Raw genomic sequence first — 18,572 nt, forward strand, 5'->3', positions numbered from 1 at the left:
AAGGTTAAACACAAACCCTCCTCCTTCCAAGTTAATAGTCTCCGCCCAGCTGCCGCTGCCTGAGGGCTGAGCTGGCGGACCACAGCTAAAGGAGCTGAATGTAGTGGTTCCTCTAAGTTGAGGGCAATTTGCTTATCATTTATCAGGGTTTTAGTACAAAAAAAAGAAGAAAGTACTTACTCTCTGTCCATCCTCTCCAGGGGATCCTGTGGGTCCCATTGGTCCTAGCTCCCCCTGAATAGAGACAAAGATAAATAATAACAGAGATGAGAAAGAGAGACAGATTTAATTTAGTTTATCATTTTATGATACGGGAATAAATCAGCTTGTTACCACTTACCGGTGTAATACTTTGTTCTTTCCATTTCTTACATATTACTTTACATATTCTGCTTAATATGTTGTTTTCATTTTTAAACTCAATAATAATGATAATTCAATATACTTTCTAATCATACTGTTTTACTCGTGGGCCCTGCCGTGGTGCCCTTGAGCAAGGCACCGGACAACCCCCTTCCCCCTCACTCCCATTGCTCCCCGGGCGCTGTACAATAGCTGCCCACTGCTCCTAGTACTAGACTCCTGGTACTAGGATGGGTTAAAAGCAGAGGCCAAATGTCAATGTGTGTGCTGTGTGCTCTGCATGTGTGACCATTAAAGAGGGGTTTCATCCCTCCCATTCTATTCTATGCGTTAATTGTAGGTTACTTAAAAACCTTCATCATTCTTGTGTAACGCTAGTGTGTTGTTGTTCATATATGTTGCTATTGCATCTCCCTAATGTAGGATTTGTAAATATCAGTAGATTTTATCAGGCTCAGTCATAAAACATACTTTGATTTATATATATCCGCCCTCCACAGTGAAGTCATCCCTGCATCCAACTTTATAAACTACAGCTTATTTTACAAACTTGGAATACATTACATGGCTAACCGGCTTTGATACAAAACTGTCATCACATTCTTCCATGTAACAGTTAATAATGTAGGCATATTAGTGGAATGAAACAAATTACAACTTCTCGTTCCATAATTTCCCCCATGTCATTGCAGTATTCCCCCATCACACTGAAATGTATGCAACTCACTCAACATGATCTCTGACCAGTGACCGCAGCCAGATATATTTCATTACATCTAAAATGCTTGCCCTCTTAAAGCTACCCAACCCTCCAGTAAATCATAGTAATCTAAGAATACAAATCCCCAATAACTAAAGGATTTCATTTTAAGGCCAATTTTGCGTCTTATCAAATGAAGAAAAGTTGTTTTGCTCATAAGCTTTCATAAGCCTAAAAACATCTACAGGAGTCATTTTTCAGGCAAACACTACTCTGTTGTTCATGAGGATTCCAAAAAACAAATCTGGTTTATTATTACTTTCAATGGACAAATTTCACAGGTGTTCTACTTCAGTGGAATCAGCAACAGTAAAGGACTTCAAAAACAGTTCAGTTTGATCACAACTGGTCACAACTACCACGCTTTACTTACCCTGTGTCCCTTTTCACCAGGCAGTCCGGGAAGTCCATCAAAGCCTCTGTCACCCTGTAAGGAAACACAGCAGAGGATGTTACCAGACCGCACAGCACCATCACACATCAAAGTCATCATGCACTGCACAATGCAGGGAGCAATGCTGTATGACAGTAATACACTATTTCGTATTAGTGACATAAACATGAACAGTTGTGTGTTGTCATGGGTTACCTTGGATCCCGACTCTCCAGGCATTCCACGGGATCCGTCAGCTCCGGCACGACCCTGGAAACATTAGCAGAATAATTACACATGTAGATAAAGACTTATATTTGTTAGTGGTGAGTTGAAGGAAAAAGCTTTTAAGATGATAAGAAGTCGTTTTATGGTGTTATTGTTGTGTTATCTGTTTGGCCATTTCCTGATGGTTGGTTGGATTGTGCCAGAAATATGAAAAATTAAATCTGCTTAATATTTCTTCAATCAGTCTAAAGCATTAGATAATGCTGGCACTAAAAGTGCAGGTAATAGAGAAAAGTATTGCTGACTGACACATAATGGTGTTAAACGAAGTATTAAACTCAATATACAAATCAATTAATCAATCAAGAGGTGTTACTAAGGAAGAGTGGTAATCTGAAGCCTGCTGCCATTATACATTACTGATGAAGAACTGAATTGATAACTGCTGATAAGAACAGTAAGTATTTGAAATATATTTCTCCTTATATTACTCGGATTTTCTGTTGCATCTGTTTATACAATCCTTTGAAACAATAACCTTTTCCCTTTTTATTCTTTAATAAAAGAAGTAAGAAAAACTGTCCCAATAAAGCAGGACATGAACAAGTAATAAATGAAAATTCACATAGGAGATACTTTTGATCATATTTAATGTCATCAAAATCAGCGGCTTTGTGAATGATACTTAACAGTCATATAAACATTCAAAAACATTCCTTTACGGTTATGAAATTGTGATTTATATTTTTAACTGTTCAAATAAAGTGTTTCCTAATGTTTATTAGTAATCAATTTGGTCAAAAGTTTAGCCATGCAGAGGGGCTGCACTATGCACTATCTTTGTCCCAAATCCAAAGCCAGTTTTCCCATTTTGGCATTTTCAGACAGATTTGCTGCCTGGCCATTGATCCGAGGATTGGAGTGCAGGCCTTTAAGCACATATCAAGCAATTATTTGTTGGATTGGAAATAAGCCTCTCAGCGTTTGAGCAGTGACCACAAGTACAAACAACTACGCAACAACAAACACAGAGACATGTGAGCACACACACACAGAACAGTGAGAGTTGAGCAGGTCAGCGAGTACACTCACCCTCTTGCCAGCTTTGCCAGGTTGCCCTGCAGGCCCTTGGATACCACGGGGGCCCTGTACAGACACAAGAGGACCACTTAGTGACAGAGAACTAATAACCTGGGAAGTTGCCTTCAATCGCTAGTGAGGGATTTAATGTTTGCATTATTAGGATCATCTCTTCACCTGAGGACCATGGTCTCCACCTTCACCTTTAAGTCCATGAGAACCAGGAAGACCCTAAGAAGAGGAAACACAAACCAAACATTAATACTTTGTATTTCAATTGGGAATGTGCAGTTTGCTACAGGGAAGAGAAAATAAAAATTGCACAAAGTAAACAGCAGATGGCGATGTTTAGCTCAGTGTGTGCATTCTGTTTGTGTGTTCATCTGAAGAAAAATGCATCCACACATTCCTGTTACTACAGATGCATGAAGTACCTGAATAAAGTGATGACATTCAAAGACAAAAGGATACTTTGAAGTCTTATAAAGCACTCTTCTATGAAAAGTTTCTAAAATAATGGATTATTTGCCGCTGGCACAAGCATTGATGTTATTTGGATGTAGAACTGAGTGTTTAAAGTTAAAAGACAAGCAGGCACATCAACAAAACAGGGTTTCCTTTAGCATGTATTGTACTTAGGTCTATAATGCAGTGCTACATTCAAGTTATGGGAAGAGAATTGGGGAATATACTATAATCTGTCTGCGGACAAGTGTGGATTCAAAGCTGGTGTTTTGGCAATTACAGACAGAAATGTTACAATCATAAATAGATTGAATGTCTGAAAATGTGGGTTTTAAACATGTTATCAATCAAAAAGGAAAACTTTTTGGAGCGGTACAGTACATTTCAGCAGACACATATTCCTTATCTCATCCACTTTGCTTTGTATCTATTTATTGTCATATCATCATTTCGGATCATTATTCTTGGCCTTGAGTCTGAGGAGAGCAGATTTAACAGAGGGTATTTCTTGTGTCTTTTGTATGGGACTTTTCCTGCAGATAAATAGTGGATCTTGTATCAACAAGCCCAGGAGAAAGGAGGAGTGATTTTCTTGGCAGCTGCTTGCCCCGGCACACAGGCAGTGTGGCCACCGAGCCACCAACCATTAATACAACAACACTTCTCAACTGGTTTCTGGACTCTTCCATTGTCCTGAAAATACTAGGATGGTCATTCTTAGACAATGCAGAACTGTCGACAGCGCGTTTGAATAAAAAAAATGTATTTCAGAAATATTGGTTTGTGTTTGATAAAATGATAATACCTATCTCATGCACCTATCACAGGATGAGTAATAAACAACTGGTGGAGAACAAAAATAGTGTATTTCTAAATTCCTACAAACAAAAGAAAAAGCAGACTTACCACTGGTCCTGATCTTCCTGTCAAACCCATCGGCCCTGAGGGTCCCCTCATGGCCAGCTGTAGGTCAGACGCACAGACAAGAACAATGTCAAAGGTCCACCAAACCTCATCAACATTTTTACTGTATATCCATTTTTAGAAGGAAACTCCACTTTCCAAATTGATCACATATGATGTGTTTTCACCCGTTTGTATAATTGTTCACACTTTTATAGTTTTGTTCCCTTGTAAGGCTTGAATTCTATACACAATAACTTGTTCATCTTAAAACGATATTAGATATTAGTTTCGATGAACTCTTCTTGCATGTTGGTGTTAGGTGCCTAATTGATTCTGTCATTACTTCCTTTTTACTTTGAGTTATTGTTGTTGATATGTATTTACTGTTTTATAACAGAATCCAATCAAGGAAAATAAATACAAATAAATATGATGGCTAATATGAAATGTGTTTAATGTGGTGGTGTCCAAAATATATGTTATTTTTGTCATGATAGGCAAATGGCCAATCATATTTCATATTAGCAATTACATATTCCAATTGGACGTTTACCTTTAAGCAAAACTTTTATTTCTTTACAAAGATATATATTTTATTTTGTATATCTTGCTTATTCTGCTTGCATAGTGTTTAAAAAAAGTTCTTCAGTGCAAAACATGCACAACAATCATTTCTTAATGTATCTACATTGTATAACAAGGTAGCCTATGCAATTACTTTTGGTCTACATCCGTATTGTATTCATTCTGGATCATTCTTTAATTGCTTTCTAATTATGTTGTTTTAAGGTAAAGCAAACTCAGTGATTTATTTTCACAATGAATCTCTTTGTTTACTGCGGTCTTTGACTGCGTAATTCATGTGGGATATTTCACATTAATCCAACAGCTCTCCTAAATACCAACACCAGATTTTCTCCCTTTCTCTTGACCGCCCACCTCCTCTCCCACATATGCACAAAGATATTTTCTACACCTGTTGGTTTAGCTCACCCGCAGGTTGAGAGACCCTAAAGTATTTTTAACAGTCTCTCCTGCCCATCTGTTCAAAGTGGCCTTTTTATGCTCTTCAGCCTGCTCGGCATGTCTCCTTTTAGCCTTGCAAGGCCAACAAAATGCCGTTTTCTCCCCTCCCCTCACCACCAAAATACTGTCTCCTTCATGCTTTCCCCCTACAGCTGTGTGTAAGGAGTGAGCGGGGGTGGAGGTTTGCCCACAGCCCTTTGGCTTCCCAGTGGCTATTTAAATGTCCTTTTCGACTCACTCTGGCCTGGGACAGGATGGCCTGGGCCTGGGCTTCTTGGGCTGACACAACTGGACCCTTCTCACCATCCCCGCCAAAACGGAACTGTTAAACACACACAGAAATCAAACTGTTTATCATGCTGTTTATATGAATAATTCAGTAACCCAGTAATGCACCTTATTATGGAATTACTGTATATTGGTAACATATTTAGGTAGCTGGCATGTTTTCTTTTGCATTATTCTGAACACGTACTGGCAGCATCAGCATGGTACCAGGGGGTCCTGGCACGCCATCAGCACCAGGCAGACCAGCACGACCAGTAGGACCCTGTAATAAAGAGGAGACAGACAGTTTATACAACTTTCTTTAGATTAACTGTAAGATTTGTGTAGGAAATATAATATAAATACAATTATATATTTAATTTTTATCATCAAACATGATGATGGGGATTTGGGTTTCCTCTTCTTGATTGTCAGTGATTTGAAAAATAAAAATGACACATCTGCTTGTATGTATAATGTACACGTTTTCTTTCTGAAATAGCTGGATACAAAAACTGACATGTTTTAAATTAAAGCCGTCTTACTTTCTACCCTGCACTGTTCTACATATGCACTTTTTATTTGTAATTGTTATTAATATTGATTATTAAAAAACACTCTTGATTGCTGTAAGAAGGTTCAACAACAAAGACTAGTCAAAATGAAATAATACACAAACAAATTCTTATAAATGCTGTGTTGTTTCTTTGAAAAATGTCCCTGATCCTATGTTGTTTTCGTTTTACTCTTAAATTGTGCTTTTTCATTTAATGTTGTGGAAGTAATATCTAATATATAATGAAAACACAAACATGAGGAGACACACAGATGAAGCTGTAAAGGCTGGAGGTGTGCTGTTTGTACATTTGATTAGCATATGCTCCTCCTCCATCACACAGACTGGGCCTGTGTATCTGTAAACCACGCTACTGTCTACAGTCCAAAAACAACTTCCTTTTCCACTAAATCTGGTGCGCATGTTTGTGTTTGAGTGTGTGTTGCATGCTTGTGTTTGAGTGTGTGTTGCATGCTTGTGTTTGAGTGAGTGTTGCATGCTTGTGTTTGAGTGTGTGTTGCATGCTTGTGTTTGAGTGAGTGTTGCATGCTTGTGTTTGAGTGTGTGTTGCATGCTTGTGTTTGAGTGTGTGTTGCATGCTTGTGTTTGAGTGTGTGTTGCATGCTTGTGTTTGAGTGTGTGTTGCATGTTTGTGTTTGAGTGTGTGTTGCATGTTTGTGTTTGAGTGTGTGTTGCATGTTCTGGGGAATTATGTGCACCCATATTAAGTTTTAGTATGAGCAGTAACAATTGTGAAAACAAAGGATGTAGTGGAGCTTGCGAATGCCAAATAAATTAAATCAATTCTGTTTTAATAAGAGACACATTGGAGTGCTTTGTTGAGCATAATGGGGGCTTGCAACGCTTGTTTGTGTCAAATTTGACATACATTTAAGCCAAGGTATGGTTATTGTCGAACTGTTGAGCAATATTCACTGCTCCTGGTACTAGGATGGGTTAAATGCAGAGACCAAATGTCACTGTGTGTGCTGTGTGCATGAACATGTGTGACCTTTAAAGAGGGTTTCATCCTCCAATTCTATCTATCTATTCTTAACTGCTGTCCGGCAATCAAAAAACATGTTTTACGGGGCCATTTGGAGTCAATAGTTGTATTGATCTTATTTTAATGCAGCACATACAGCACTGGGCTACTTATCTTTTGTTTATCAAATTGATTTCTGATAAGAATGTCTGACAGGTGACGTTTTGAAGGGATGAAAATATTAAATTGAATAGATTATTGTCTGTAGTGTTAAATGCTAACACATGGAAAGTAAGTAGCATGATTTCAATAGATAATATAAATTAACTTTAGCATCACTAGAAGGACATTTATTTAAACAATACGCAGCTGAGTAAGAACATTTTATGTAGACAATTATTAAACGTATATATATATTACTTACAAAAATGTAATTTGACATATGAGTCCTAGCATGGATTAGCCAAGTCAATGATCTTCCAGTTTGACCTTGGTTGGATTATTTTCGAACACACATTATATTTACGGCTTGAAAATAAAAATAAATAAAAAGACCACTCACCCTGTCACCAGAATCTCCAGAAGGACCTGGGGGTCCCTGAAGGCCTGAGGGACCTGGAAGACCCTAAAAAGACAACGCTCAGTTAGCACACCACTAGCATGCGATCTTAATCAATTCTGACAGCAATGGTGTATAATTAGGCCCAGGTGAAGAACACTGACTGATATTGATGTTTTAACAGTATACTCACATATGGGCCTGGGGGTCCAGGGGGCCCTTCAATCAGCATGCCCTTTAAAAACAAACATTTTGTTTCTCATCACAAACACTGTCCTGTGTAACATCAGGCAAACTGCACGTTTTGGGTGTTTCAAATGATTATATTTATCATTACTTACTTATTTTTTGCAATTTTCAATAAAAGTGTAAGAAAAGCTCACAGTAAATAATAAATTGGCCAAAAATGATACAATCACATCACTTACAGGCTCAATGACAGCCGGCTCGCCCTTGTCTCCCTTCTGGCCGAAGGCTCCTTCAGCTCCAGCAACCTGTAGTAACAAAGCAAGCACAGAGGTGACATTCTTCACACACCAGCTTTAGTCCACAGGTGAATGAATAGCAAAGATGAACAAGGAGGAGGCCGTTTAGCCATCAACAAGAAGGGTTAGTGCCTGAACAATCAATAATTTCATCACTACTGCAGCTATGTCAAAGGGAGAGAGGGAATCAAATAATGTTAGTTGTGATGAGCAAGAATAAACCTCTATGTGCCCAAAATGGAGCAATGCAATCATTGCAGTGCCATTGTGCAGTGTGGCTATTGGTGATCAAATAACATTTTGCTCAACACCAACAGGTTATTTTTGTCATGCAAACCTCACGGAATAATATAAAGAGAGACACTGCCTTACAAAACACCTGTATTTCATTAGTGGTAGAATAAGTTCAGCTGTTGTGTGTTTATGTCTGTTTTGGGTGTAAAATGGGAAGGATTAAGAGGTTCTTGTCTAAGAGTGGGGGGGTGGGGTCAGTGGTAATAAAAACCATGCAAGACCATTTAACGTCTTGTCTATGCAACACTAACAACACTGAGGCCAAAATCGCAATAACAAATGCAAATAAAAGTAGAAAAATAAGCATGTACGACATGAAGTAGGAGGTCTAATGTTTGACAGGGGAGTGAAAGGACTCTATACCATATGGTTTACAATATGTGTGAGAGTGAGAGTGCACTGTGAAGACAGATGCCTTTGAGTTATGGGCTAATTGAAATGCATACAGGGAGGGATATGTCAAAGACGGGCGGGTTGTTAAAATGGCAGAGGAGAAGAGGGAGGGATCAAATCCGACTGTTGAGATAAGGGGTGTGGAGGGGGTGGTATGGCTCGTTGGGAATGTATGGGTGGTGCACAGGTTGGGTCCACATACAATGACAGAACGCTATGAGTGGAGAAACATGAATTTGGAAGAAAGAAGACAATAATATGTGAGTGTATATAACTTTTCTAAGCATACACTGTACAGTATGCTATAATGTGATATACTAAATTAAGATGTAATCAGTTACACCCATTCAAGGTAAACACAGAATCATGCATTGTCTCTTAAAAAAAGAAATCACCAAACACACACCAGTAAGACAGCAGCAAGACCCCACACTCAACATGTCAATGACACATTGCCAAGCAACCAACTAGAAAGGCGTGCACTTGAAGACAGAGTGAGTCCATAACACAAACAAAGTCGCGTGCCGTTCATGCTCACACCCCTCAGTCGCCAGGTTAGGGTGTGGTACTTACGGCGCTCTCAGAAACGTCAGTTTCAGCAGCGACCCCAGGCCCCACCTCATCATGGTAGGTCCCCGTGGGTTTGGGCCCCGCCCTGCCGTACTCATCATATGCCCCGTAATCATACAACCTGCTGTCAACCTCGCTCAAGTCATACTCCTTTAGGTCATAATCCTTTAAGTCATATGCTTCCGCACCAGTGTCCATGTTGTCCACTGTTTCTGGGACAATGGGCTCCGGTGCAATGGGTGTGGCCTCGGTGACATATGCACCGACAACATCCTCCTCCACAGCCTTCCAGGTGTTAACCAGGCGGAGAGGGGGGAAGTAATGGTGACCAACCAAGGAAATAGAGATGTTAGTTAAGCAATCAAGGCAAATTGTCTACTTTAAGATGTTATTAAAGCAAATTCAAACTTCAGCATGATATGCAAAATAAGGAATTTAAAATAGCAACGGTAACACATTATTTATACCAAGAAGAACATTTTGGTTTTTTGGATTGTAATTATGTGATTGTAATTTGAATATAACCAAAGGGCCAAACTATAAACTGTTAAGTACTGAAGCATACTAATAAAAAGTACCAATAAGGATCATTAATTATTTACAACCCTGTTGGTAAACCCTTTCAAGATAGATGTTACCAACACTGTATGCTCTCTTAAATCGCGTACTCAAGGAATACATTATTGCAGTATTTCCTACAGCAATACTTAAGTTCAGTAAAAAGGTATGTTATAACTCAAAGGAATAAATAAAGTGTTACCAAAATGACTAAATGAGATAATGATAAGATGATCAAAATGTTGTTTACTACACATATCAAAACATATGGGATGTTATTTCAGCCTTCTTTTCTTTCTTATCATACACTCATACATGATAAACTGCTACAGACAGTATCAGAAAGAAAGGCTGAAATGGATGTTTGAAATGACACAAGCAGCAATTAGCAAAGGAAAACTTATCAATCATCAGATTGTAGTAGCTGTGCAGATATATAGAGTGCATAAAAAAACTACTACTTGCTACTTTGTTGATTTGTCATCAAATCTGTTTTGATAGAATTTGTTTTAAGCAGCTTGTAATATTACCCTGGTACACTCACACACTGTATTCGGCACAACTAGTACAATCACCTGGCAATTTGTGTTCTTTGATTCTAAACTGATCACTGCTTAGCGTTAGCTTTGAAGAACAGCAAAGTGGATGCAATTACACAATATTGCCAGTACTCCATCTTGCTGAATTAGTTATATTTAAAATTGCCTGTAGAATGACATCCACTTGTCAAACACATTGGTAGATATTGCACATTCATAGCTAGCTGTGAGCAGTTTTAAGCCTTGGTGATCACAGTTCTTTTAGAGGTAACTAGCAGAACTAGAGATCAAAACCAAGCCTAAAATGTGATGGACAGGGCATATGTTGTTAAACAGATAATCTCCACTATCAATTACTTTAACTAGTATTAGCTAATAGAGGCTCTGTCTTTGTCAACCATTTTATTCCTGGATTAGGCTGCAAATCTTGTCAAATCTTTTCTCACATGTATCTTGCTGAGAACTGAACAAAATCTGCAGCTTTATCCAGATATATATGACATGACCTGACAGGAGTAACAAGTAACCTGACCTGACAGGAGTAACCTGACAAGTAATCGCCACATTGTCCACTGCATTATGTAGCATTGCATCCTTGTAAATGCACATGGTGTATGCAGAAGACAATGTTTGTTGCAGCTTTTTAACACAAAGAAAAATCTGCCCACTGTCCATCAGTTCTGTCAAGCACAAAATTAAGTCAAAAGACACATCGATTCATTAGAATGGTTGTGTCTTAGTCATTTCATACCAGATACTTCCTTGGGTCAAAACTTCCTGGCTCACATTTCCCAAAACATCTAACACTGGCTTTTAGAAGCAGATGAGAATGAAGATAAAAATTACCTCATGTGGTCCGCTCGTGGCAAAGGGTGACTGAGTATGAGTATCATCTACAGTTCCGTAGTCAAAGTCTGTATTGTAATCCACTACATTGTTTGGCTGAGTCATGTTGAAAAAAGGAAAGAAATATAAAGCGAGGGTTAACAAGAAGGCTCAAACCAGAGGTTATTTGCTAGGGGCCCTTTCAAGCTGGCTACAGACTCTGCTACTTCTACACAAAAGAGGTTAGGGAGCTTTAAGTCTGCCATCATAGATTTTACCTTCAAGGCAGGAAGATCTTGATGGCATTTAGCCTTTACTTTACATGAACCTTTACCCTAAAATTGCCTCTGGGTCGTGCTGGCGCTGTGGCCTGGTAGCCAGGCATCTGTTGTTTCTTCTTAGCGGCCAACTTTTTAGCTGATGATTTTTTGGCAGCAAAGAACTTTAAGGGCTTGGCCTTAGTTTTACTGAGGGACTTTCTGGTCCTCTTCTTTTTCATGGAGACACTACGTTTCATTCTCTGGAAGAGGTAGCGGCGACAAAGACACCAAGACAAACATGGAATATTTAAAAGTGGAAATGATTTAAAGGCACAATCCGGACTGTAGTTCAACATATTTTCCAACCCAACTGTTAGTACCCATGTGCTCCACTTTCCAAGAGCAGCCCATGTACAGTAGTTGGCCTTCATGGTCTTCCCTAAAACGTTGACCATGAACATCAACTACAAGGGCTGCGTTTGGAATGCCGGCCAGGTTAACATTAGCTTCATATGATGTTATAGTTGGGTGAAGAGCATGCTGAACAACAATGGAGGACTGGGCCTTTCATATAACACACAGGAACATGTTTGGACACATATGAGTTTCCATCTGGGACAAATGCACATATAAAAACACACAGGATTTGCCTTTCAGCAACTCTTTGGAGCAATTGCAGTAATAAAATAGCCAAAGTGCTTTTGCTTTTACACAATAGTTATAAAGACTTGCTGGAATGCAAAAGATAACAATCAAAGCAGATGGCAATTACCAGTGAGAGAATAAAACCGATGTAAGGAGGACTGGCACACTGAGTCTGTTTACTTGCACACTTCAAATGATACCTCGGCTAACCTATTGACCAGGTCAGAATTAGAGTAGGTATAACCATGTTAGGACACCTAGAATATGGCTTATTATTTAAAAGTTGTTTTAACACTTTTGGCTGAAATATTCTTATAACAATATTATTATTAAACTGATTACACCAATTACTTGATTATTGGTGTGCAAGTAAACATAATCTTGAGACACACAGACAACACATAAGACACACGGAGGGATGGGATAGAGTGACAGAAAGAGACATTATAGGAGAAACATATTTTTTCTTTTCCTTTTTTCATTTACCTGTGGTTCAGAATACTCATCGGTTGGAATGGTGTCTGTAGCTCCCTCAGAGTAATCATAGAACTGAGAGTAATCTAAATCATCAGTAGTGTACTAGATAGGTTGAGAGAGAGGGAGAGGAGAGAGAGAGGAATGAAGGGAGGTCTTAGTGTTAGCATTAGTGCTCTTTCAGCAAGAAGATGATACATATGGTACATATCATCCTGGGCATGCATCCTGTTCACAGAGTTAAAGCATTATTGTGATGCTATGGTGCATCACAAAGCATAACTTATAACATATTAAGATTCAGGTCCAAAAATATGTTAACAGCTTTAGTTAATCAAATCCAAGTGTTTCTTCAAACAAATAAACAAATGCTGAAACTAGCCATGTGGGTTTAAGCCTTCAGACACGTTAGCAGGTGGGATGTTTAAAAGGCTCATAAAACACAGGAAAACAACCGGGAAACCTCAAAGACACAAATACCAGCTGCTTTTCAGGGATACGGCAATGAGACTTTCTCACTGAAAGCATATGAATTGTAGACTTTAGGCCCTTTAAGTTCAGCAAAATGAAAGGTGTGCGATTTAAGGAAAGTGGTTCATCTACCTCTGTTATATAGCTCTCTTGCAGTTTTTTTATCAAAGACGAAAAAAATGAAACTATGCAACATCAAAATTCTCAGATAAAGTACATGTGGGAAACCCCAGCTTGTAGTCGCAAAGGTTTATCATTTTATGCTGCAACTTAGAGGTGAAGTCTGAACATGATAGCATGTGCATTTACAATTGTTAGATTATTGAAATATAGATTGATATCTGGAGTTAATCTGGCACTGACTTCGGTTCAGGCTCCATATTGTTATTTTATAGCTGGTCAGTGTCCGTGATTGTTTCATCATGCCCCTACAAATTATTAATAAGCACATTTAAAATAAGTGTTAAGCTGTTGCACTGATGCAGTTTTAAGGGTGTGAATGGTTAAATTGGCTAACACATCTTTGAAATGACAAAGAGTTAAACATAGTGCCCTGTGACCTTGGCAGCTGCTTAGTCTTTTTGATCTCTTATTCACAGGAATAAGAATTATAAATGTAGTTTGTGTTAATAAGCTTTTGTAAATTGCAGAAAAAGATCAGAGAAATAGAATTGATAGCCCTATTGGATGCTTTCATTATAACTTCAAACTTAACATGTTACTCTTCATGTTGATCAGTGCTGATGGAAAACCTCATCTTGGTACTGCTACACAGTTTACCTTATGCTACATTTTGTGTACATGATCTCATGATTCTCTTTTGTATTATAATTATCCTTATTTATATTATAATTGTATAATATAATTTCCAAATATATAGAAAAACCTTATCAAAACACGAAAAATACGTGTTAATCAGTTACATTCATTGACAAACTAAGAACATTAAACAGCAAAAAGCAATGCACGGGTCAAAGTGAAAGTCTTCGACATCTCCTAGTTAGAAAATAGAAATGATCATTTAGGGCACTCAATTAGTTCATTTTTGAATGTCCCCCGCCCTCCCTGGTTGGCTGACCTCATCCTCTGGCTGCTGGGCCTGCAGAGATTCACCGTGGGGGGTTTCACAGTCGGGGCTGTAATGCTCACAGTAGTCATATGCTGCCTTGGGATCAGCCACAATCAGAAGTTGCTGGATGTCACCCTGCAGGAAAGAGAAGAATAAACATGCATTACATCACGTATCTTCACACAGGAACACATATAACACACGGATAGTCTACATCTACAATGACAGTTTGAAAAACATACAGTTGGTATTAGAAATAGCTATTTTAAATTAGATCAATTTACAAAGGTTGATGAAAACAGATCACTAGCCATCTGACGAGACAAGGCTGCACACACGCACACGCACGCACGCACACGCACACGCACACGCACACACACAGTCATGTCTCATCCTGCTCAAACATACTGGGTTAAGTGGCATAAATGTAAATCTTAAATTGTATTGAGTCTGGCAGGGACCCCCCCCCCCCCTCCCCCTGTATGATTAAACAGCTTGTACAAACCCCACAGAGTCCACACTCACATGGTGCAGGGAGGGAGGGAGGGAACTAAGTTCAGACACTGGAAAGATTATTATTATCAGCGCCAGGGGTTTACCTCAGGATATCAAATAAACATGTATCATCAAGACAAAAGCAACACCTGGCATGGCCCTGTGCGCTAAAGGAAAATACTTTTTAAGAGAGGTTTACTCTTCAGCATTCATGTTTGTTTTATTAGAAATATAAATAATGATGTCAAAATACATGACTTTGTTGTAACAGATGTTTTAAATCCTTGCCCTACTGTAAATGTTGTGCAAAAAACATATTTACATTTTTTCTTTCACACTTAATTAACAATATTGCTACAAGCCACAAAATCAATCAAGATCAAAATCCAAACCATTTGTCAACAGCTCCTCATTTTAAGTTTGATGTTTAAGTTTGACCAGAGGGTAACTGATGGTACAATTAGTGTCAAAAGGTATTTTGCTAAAAATGAAGCCTCTACAACTGTCGCTTGAAATAAAGTAAATATATAAAGAAACAATGCACAATGGCTTTGTCTGAAAACTACTAAAATAGCACACAGGAATGAAAATACATGGTTTGGGAACATTACTGAAGCCACAATGTTCTCTCAATGGTCAGGACACCACAATGTTCTGACACCATTCTAGCACTGCCTCGCCTTGTTATCAGTCCTACAGCTCACTGCATGAGAGCAAACATATTGGTGAAAGCATCTGGATTTTTATTTGGAGTCTATAATTGCTTGAACAAGTTCCTTGAGGCTGGTTTTTGAGCCTTAATTCACATTGTAAAGACAACTGGGGGGGGGGGGGGGGTTCTTGGGAGGTGGAAGAAGGGGCATGTCTTTGGTTAGGAAGTTTGGCAGGCGAGCACACGGAGATGCCTGAGCCCAGAGGTAAAATCCTGATGCACTTGTGTGAGCAGGGACACTATATGTTGAAAAGCAGAATAGACATGAGGCAGAAAAACATGAGAGAAATGAAGCAGGCTGCAACATGTCTAGAGAATGTGCGTGTGTGTATCTTCCATGAGTTAAAACTAGATCTATGGATCCTTAACATGTACCTTAGTATAAACATCCATCTGCTAAGGCTTGTCCCATTGGAAAACAAGCAGTGCTCCTTGAAACTTTCTCTCTGCAGCCATCCATCAACATCTCATTACACAGCTCCAGTCTGACAGTGGAGAGATTCCTCACTGTGTGCTCAGGAGGGTGGAATTCTACTTTAACTTGAATGCAACTCTAACAATTTAAGTATATATATTTTATATATATTAACATAACAAATGTGAAACTATAAGCAACCCATCCAGTCATTCTCCAGTCTGAAAGATCAGCTGAGAGTGCAAAAGAACAAATAAATATCACTGTTAAATATAAGTTCAAACCAGCAGCTGTTTAGCTTGAAATCAATAAGCCTGGCTCTGTCTTAACGTAACAAAGTAACTTCCAGCATCTCAAAGTTCACTAATCTAGTCTGATTTATCTGTACAATTAATGGCTCCAGCTTCCCATTCAATGGACACATGTACGAGTGTGAGAATTGTGTGCCATTTTTAAAAGATATAATAAAACGTAACATCTCTGTTAGCCTTTAAAATAAGTCTGCCAAGTCTGGAAAGGCCTCAGCTGAGTGTGTGTCGGTGTGTATGCGTGTTTGGGAAGGCTCGACAGAGGAAGAGAGATCCAGCTTTGCTCTGAGTCAGGTTGACATGTATTACCTCATGTGTCACCCTAAGACCAACAGTGAATGCTTGAACCCTGCCTACAGTCAGCTCTAATTAGTCTAAGTCTGAGAGCCACCCGTCTGCACACAAATAGTCTGTGGAGGAGACATGGTGTTCCACCGCTGGACCAGATCAGGACAACTGGCACACTTTTGACCGTGTCATGGGAGGATAAGAGCAACATGAAAGACACATTAATGTACGCGGAAACAGGAAGAGACATAACCATAAACTGTAGGTGTGAGCAAAAACTCAAAAATACACATAATGTGACAGAAATGACACTTAACAAGTTTTTCCCTCAAGTGTGCATTACACTTCCAGCTGAAAATAAGAGCCAAGTTACCTAACAAACAAGAGCAAACTCACAAAGCCAAAATGAAGCAAGTAAGAAACTGGTGTGAACTCAGGAAGGGCAACCCAAGAGGGATCCAGAGACAGACGGGCAGGGATTTAGAGAGAGCAGCTGGGATGGTAAAATATGTTTTGTGCTGGGAAACACCTGGGGATACTTATGCTGAGGCTCTGGGTCTGTCTTCCATTGTGAACTGCTGAGATAAAAGCCCATGGCAACTTGGAGCAAAGCCAGCGTTCCAAAATATGCCCCTCCTGGCTACAGCATAGCATAGTACAGCAGAAACAGACCCACGAGGCTGTGTTAATGACCGCTGTGTCAGAGGTCAACAAGAAAAGAGAGAAGCTAAAACAGGGAAGCAGGTTCAAGATCAATAGGTGAGACTTGTAAATACCTGAATTCACCTCCATTGAAGCTCATCAAGTATTTAAATACATCATTAACTTTTGAAAAACTTTTAAGGGCATGACAATTCTTACTATCAGAGCAGACATTACATTTTAAAGTTTAAATGATTGCATTATAATACACTGTAGGATTTTTATTGAGATAAGTGCAGCATTCAGTTTTCAAATGGAGGCCTGGTTTATCACTCAAAGAGCTGTCTTGACTTGTCTGTTTAGAACAATCTGTAGTGACCTCATCTTGGGATACCATTGGATATAAATACTCAAAGGGGGGTCAAAGGTTACAGCAGTGCACGGGGTAACCACAGAGGAGCTGCATGAAGACCACCTCCATGTCTTGAATGGTCATTAAACAGCACTGTTTAGTTTCGTTGTGACAGATAGCTCTTTTGTTTTTTCCTCGACTAAAATCCAACCACATGTTGTAATTACAGGGCGAGGGCAGGGCATCACACTGGCCAAATCAAAACATAAGTGGTCGTCACCATTGGTCCTTTGACGTACCTTTGTCCAGGGCAACAAACCTATAGTCCAACCATAGCTAACTGTAATTAGACAGCCCTATACAACAATTAGTCACTTCCCCAAAGCCTATACAGTAGAGTGTCTCTGGCAAGAGAAGAGAACTGAGAGACCAAGAAAAGGCAAAAGGGAGTTTCCACACCAGACAGTTGCAAGATCAACTCTGTAAAACATGAGATCAGAAGATAGACAGAGAAGAGCTCATTTAAAATATAACATTTTTGAAGGCTATATAGTTGTTCAACTCTTTTATGGTATTATAATCCATTCACATTTTTATTTTGCTTCCGGCTATCCAGGCTAGTAGACAAATCAGTATCTTGTTTTTAAAGGCATCTTCTGGCAATACTGGTGGTGTGGGACTGAGACATAGACCACCTCAGCCCAATGTAGTCCTGAAGGTAAGACACTTGAATGTGTGGAGGAGTGCACGGATGAGTGTGTGCTTCCTAGAAATAGAGGGAATAGGTATGTAAACTAGTGTGCTCAATTCAGACAGGTAATGTCAGCGAGGCATGAATAGACGGTCTCATGGCTTTGGCACGGTAGGGAGGCCTCAAGGTGGAGGGGGTGGAGAGGGAGGAGGAGGTGGTGAGCAGGGGAGACTATGCGGGGGGAAATGAAAGACTCCCATTCATCTAAACCAGATCCCTTTGCGACGGTGGTCTACTCAAACGTGGGGCAGGTATGGCATGAATAGACGTTTATGAAGAATGTGGGTCAGCTTGTGAAAGCGAAAGTTAGGGTTTGAATAAGGGAGCAAATGTTTTATTAACACTGAAGTGAATTTACTAGAACATCTACCACTTGAAGAATATATAAAAAAGTCACTGCTATAAGCTTAATCCATGCATTTTGTGCATTCCTACAATTTTGCTATACATAAATTGCA

General features: G+C 39.2%; 1 protein-coding gene across 7 annotated transcripts in view; it reads right to left on the reverse strand.

Moving 5' to 3' along the window:
• The window catches only part of col11a1a (collagen, type XI, alpha 1a), a 67,468-nt gene that overhangs the window by 38,082 nt on the left and 10,814 nt on the right, over window positions 1-18,572 (reverse strand). For 2 of the 7 annotated variants that reach the window (XM_034132603.1, XM_034132602.1), the window contains exons 5-19: window positions 14,161-14,286; window positions 12,624-12,716; window positions 11,254-11,349; window positions 9,314-9,595; window positions 7,997-8,062; window positions 7,762-7,803; window positions 7,572-7,634; window positions 5,677-5,751; window positions 5,440-5,523; window positions 4,176-4,232; window positions 2,982-3,035; window positions 2,817-2,870; window positions 1,713-1,766; window positions 1,497-1,550; window positions 181-234 (exon numbers count right to left, since the gene is read on the reverse strand). In XM_034132603.1, the coding sequence (XP_033988494.1) occupies window positions 181-234; window positions 1,497-1,550; window positions 1,713-1,766; window positions 2,817-2,870; window positions 2,982-3,035; window positions 4,176-4,232; window positions 5,440-5,523; window positions 5,677-5,751; window positions 7,572-7,634; window positions 7,762-7,803; window positions 7,997-8,062; window positions 9,314-9,595; window positions 11,254-11,349; window positions 12,624-12,716; window positions 14,161-14,286 (1,254 nt within the window). Of the gene's footprint in view, window positions 1-180; window positions 235-1,496; window positions 1,551-1,712; window positions 1,767-2,816; window positions 2,871-2,981; window positions 3,036-4,175; window positions 4,233-5,439; window positions 5,524-5,676; window positions 5,752-7,571; window positions 7,635-7,761; window positions 7,804-7,996; window positions 8,063-9,313; window positions 9,596-11,253; window positions 11,350-11,566; window positions 11,753-12,623; window positions 12,717-14,160; window positions 14,287-18,572 lie in introns of all 7 variants that reach the window. The other 5 variants (XM_034132606.1, XM_034132605.1, XM_034132604.1 and 2 more) reach the window with 4 other exon arrangements.

This window comes from Trematomus bernacchii, unplaced genomic scaffold (assembly GCF_902827165.1).
Source record: "Trematomus bernacchii unplaced genomic scaffold, fTreBer1.1, whole genome shotgun sequence".
Taxonomy (NCBI): Eukaryota; Metazoa; Chordata; class Actinopteri; order Perciformes; family Nototheniidae; genus Trematomus; species Trematomus bernacchii.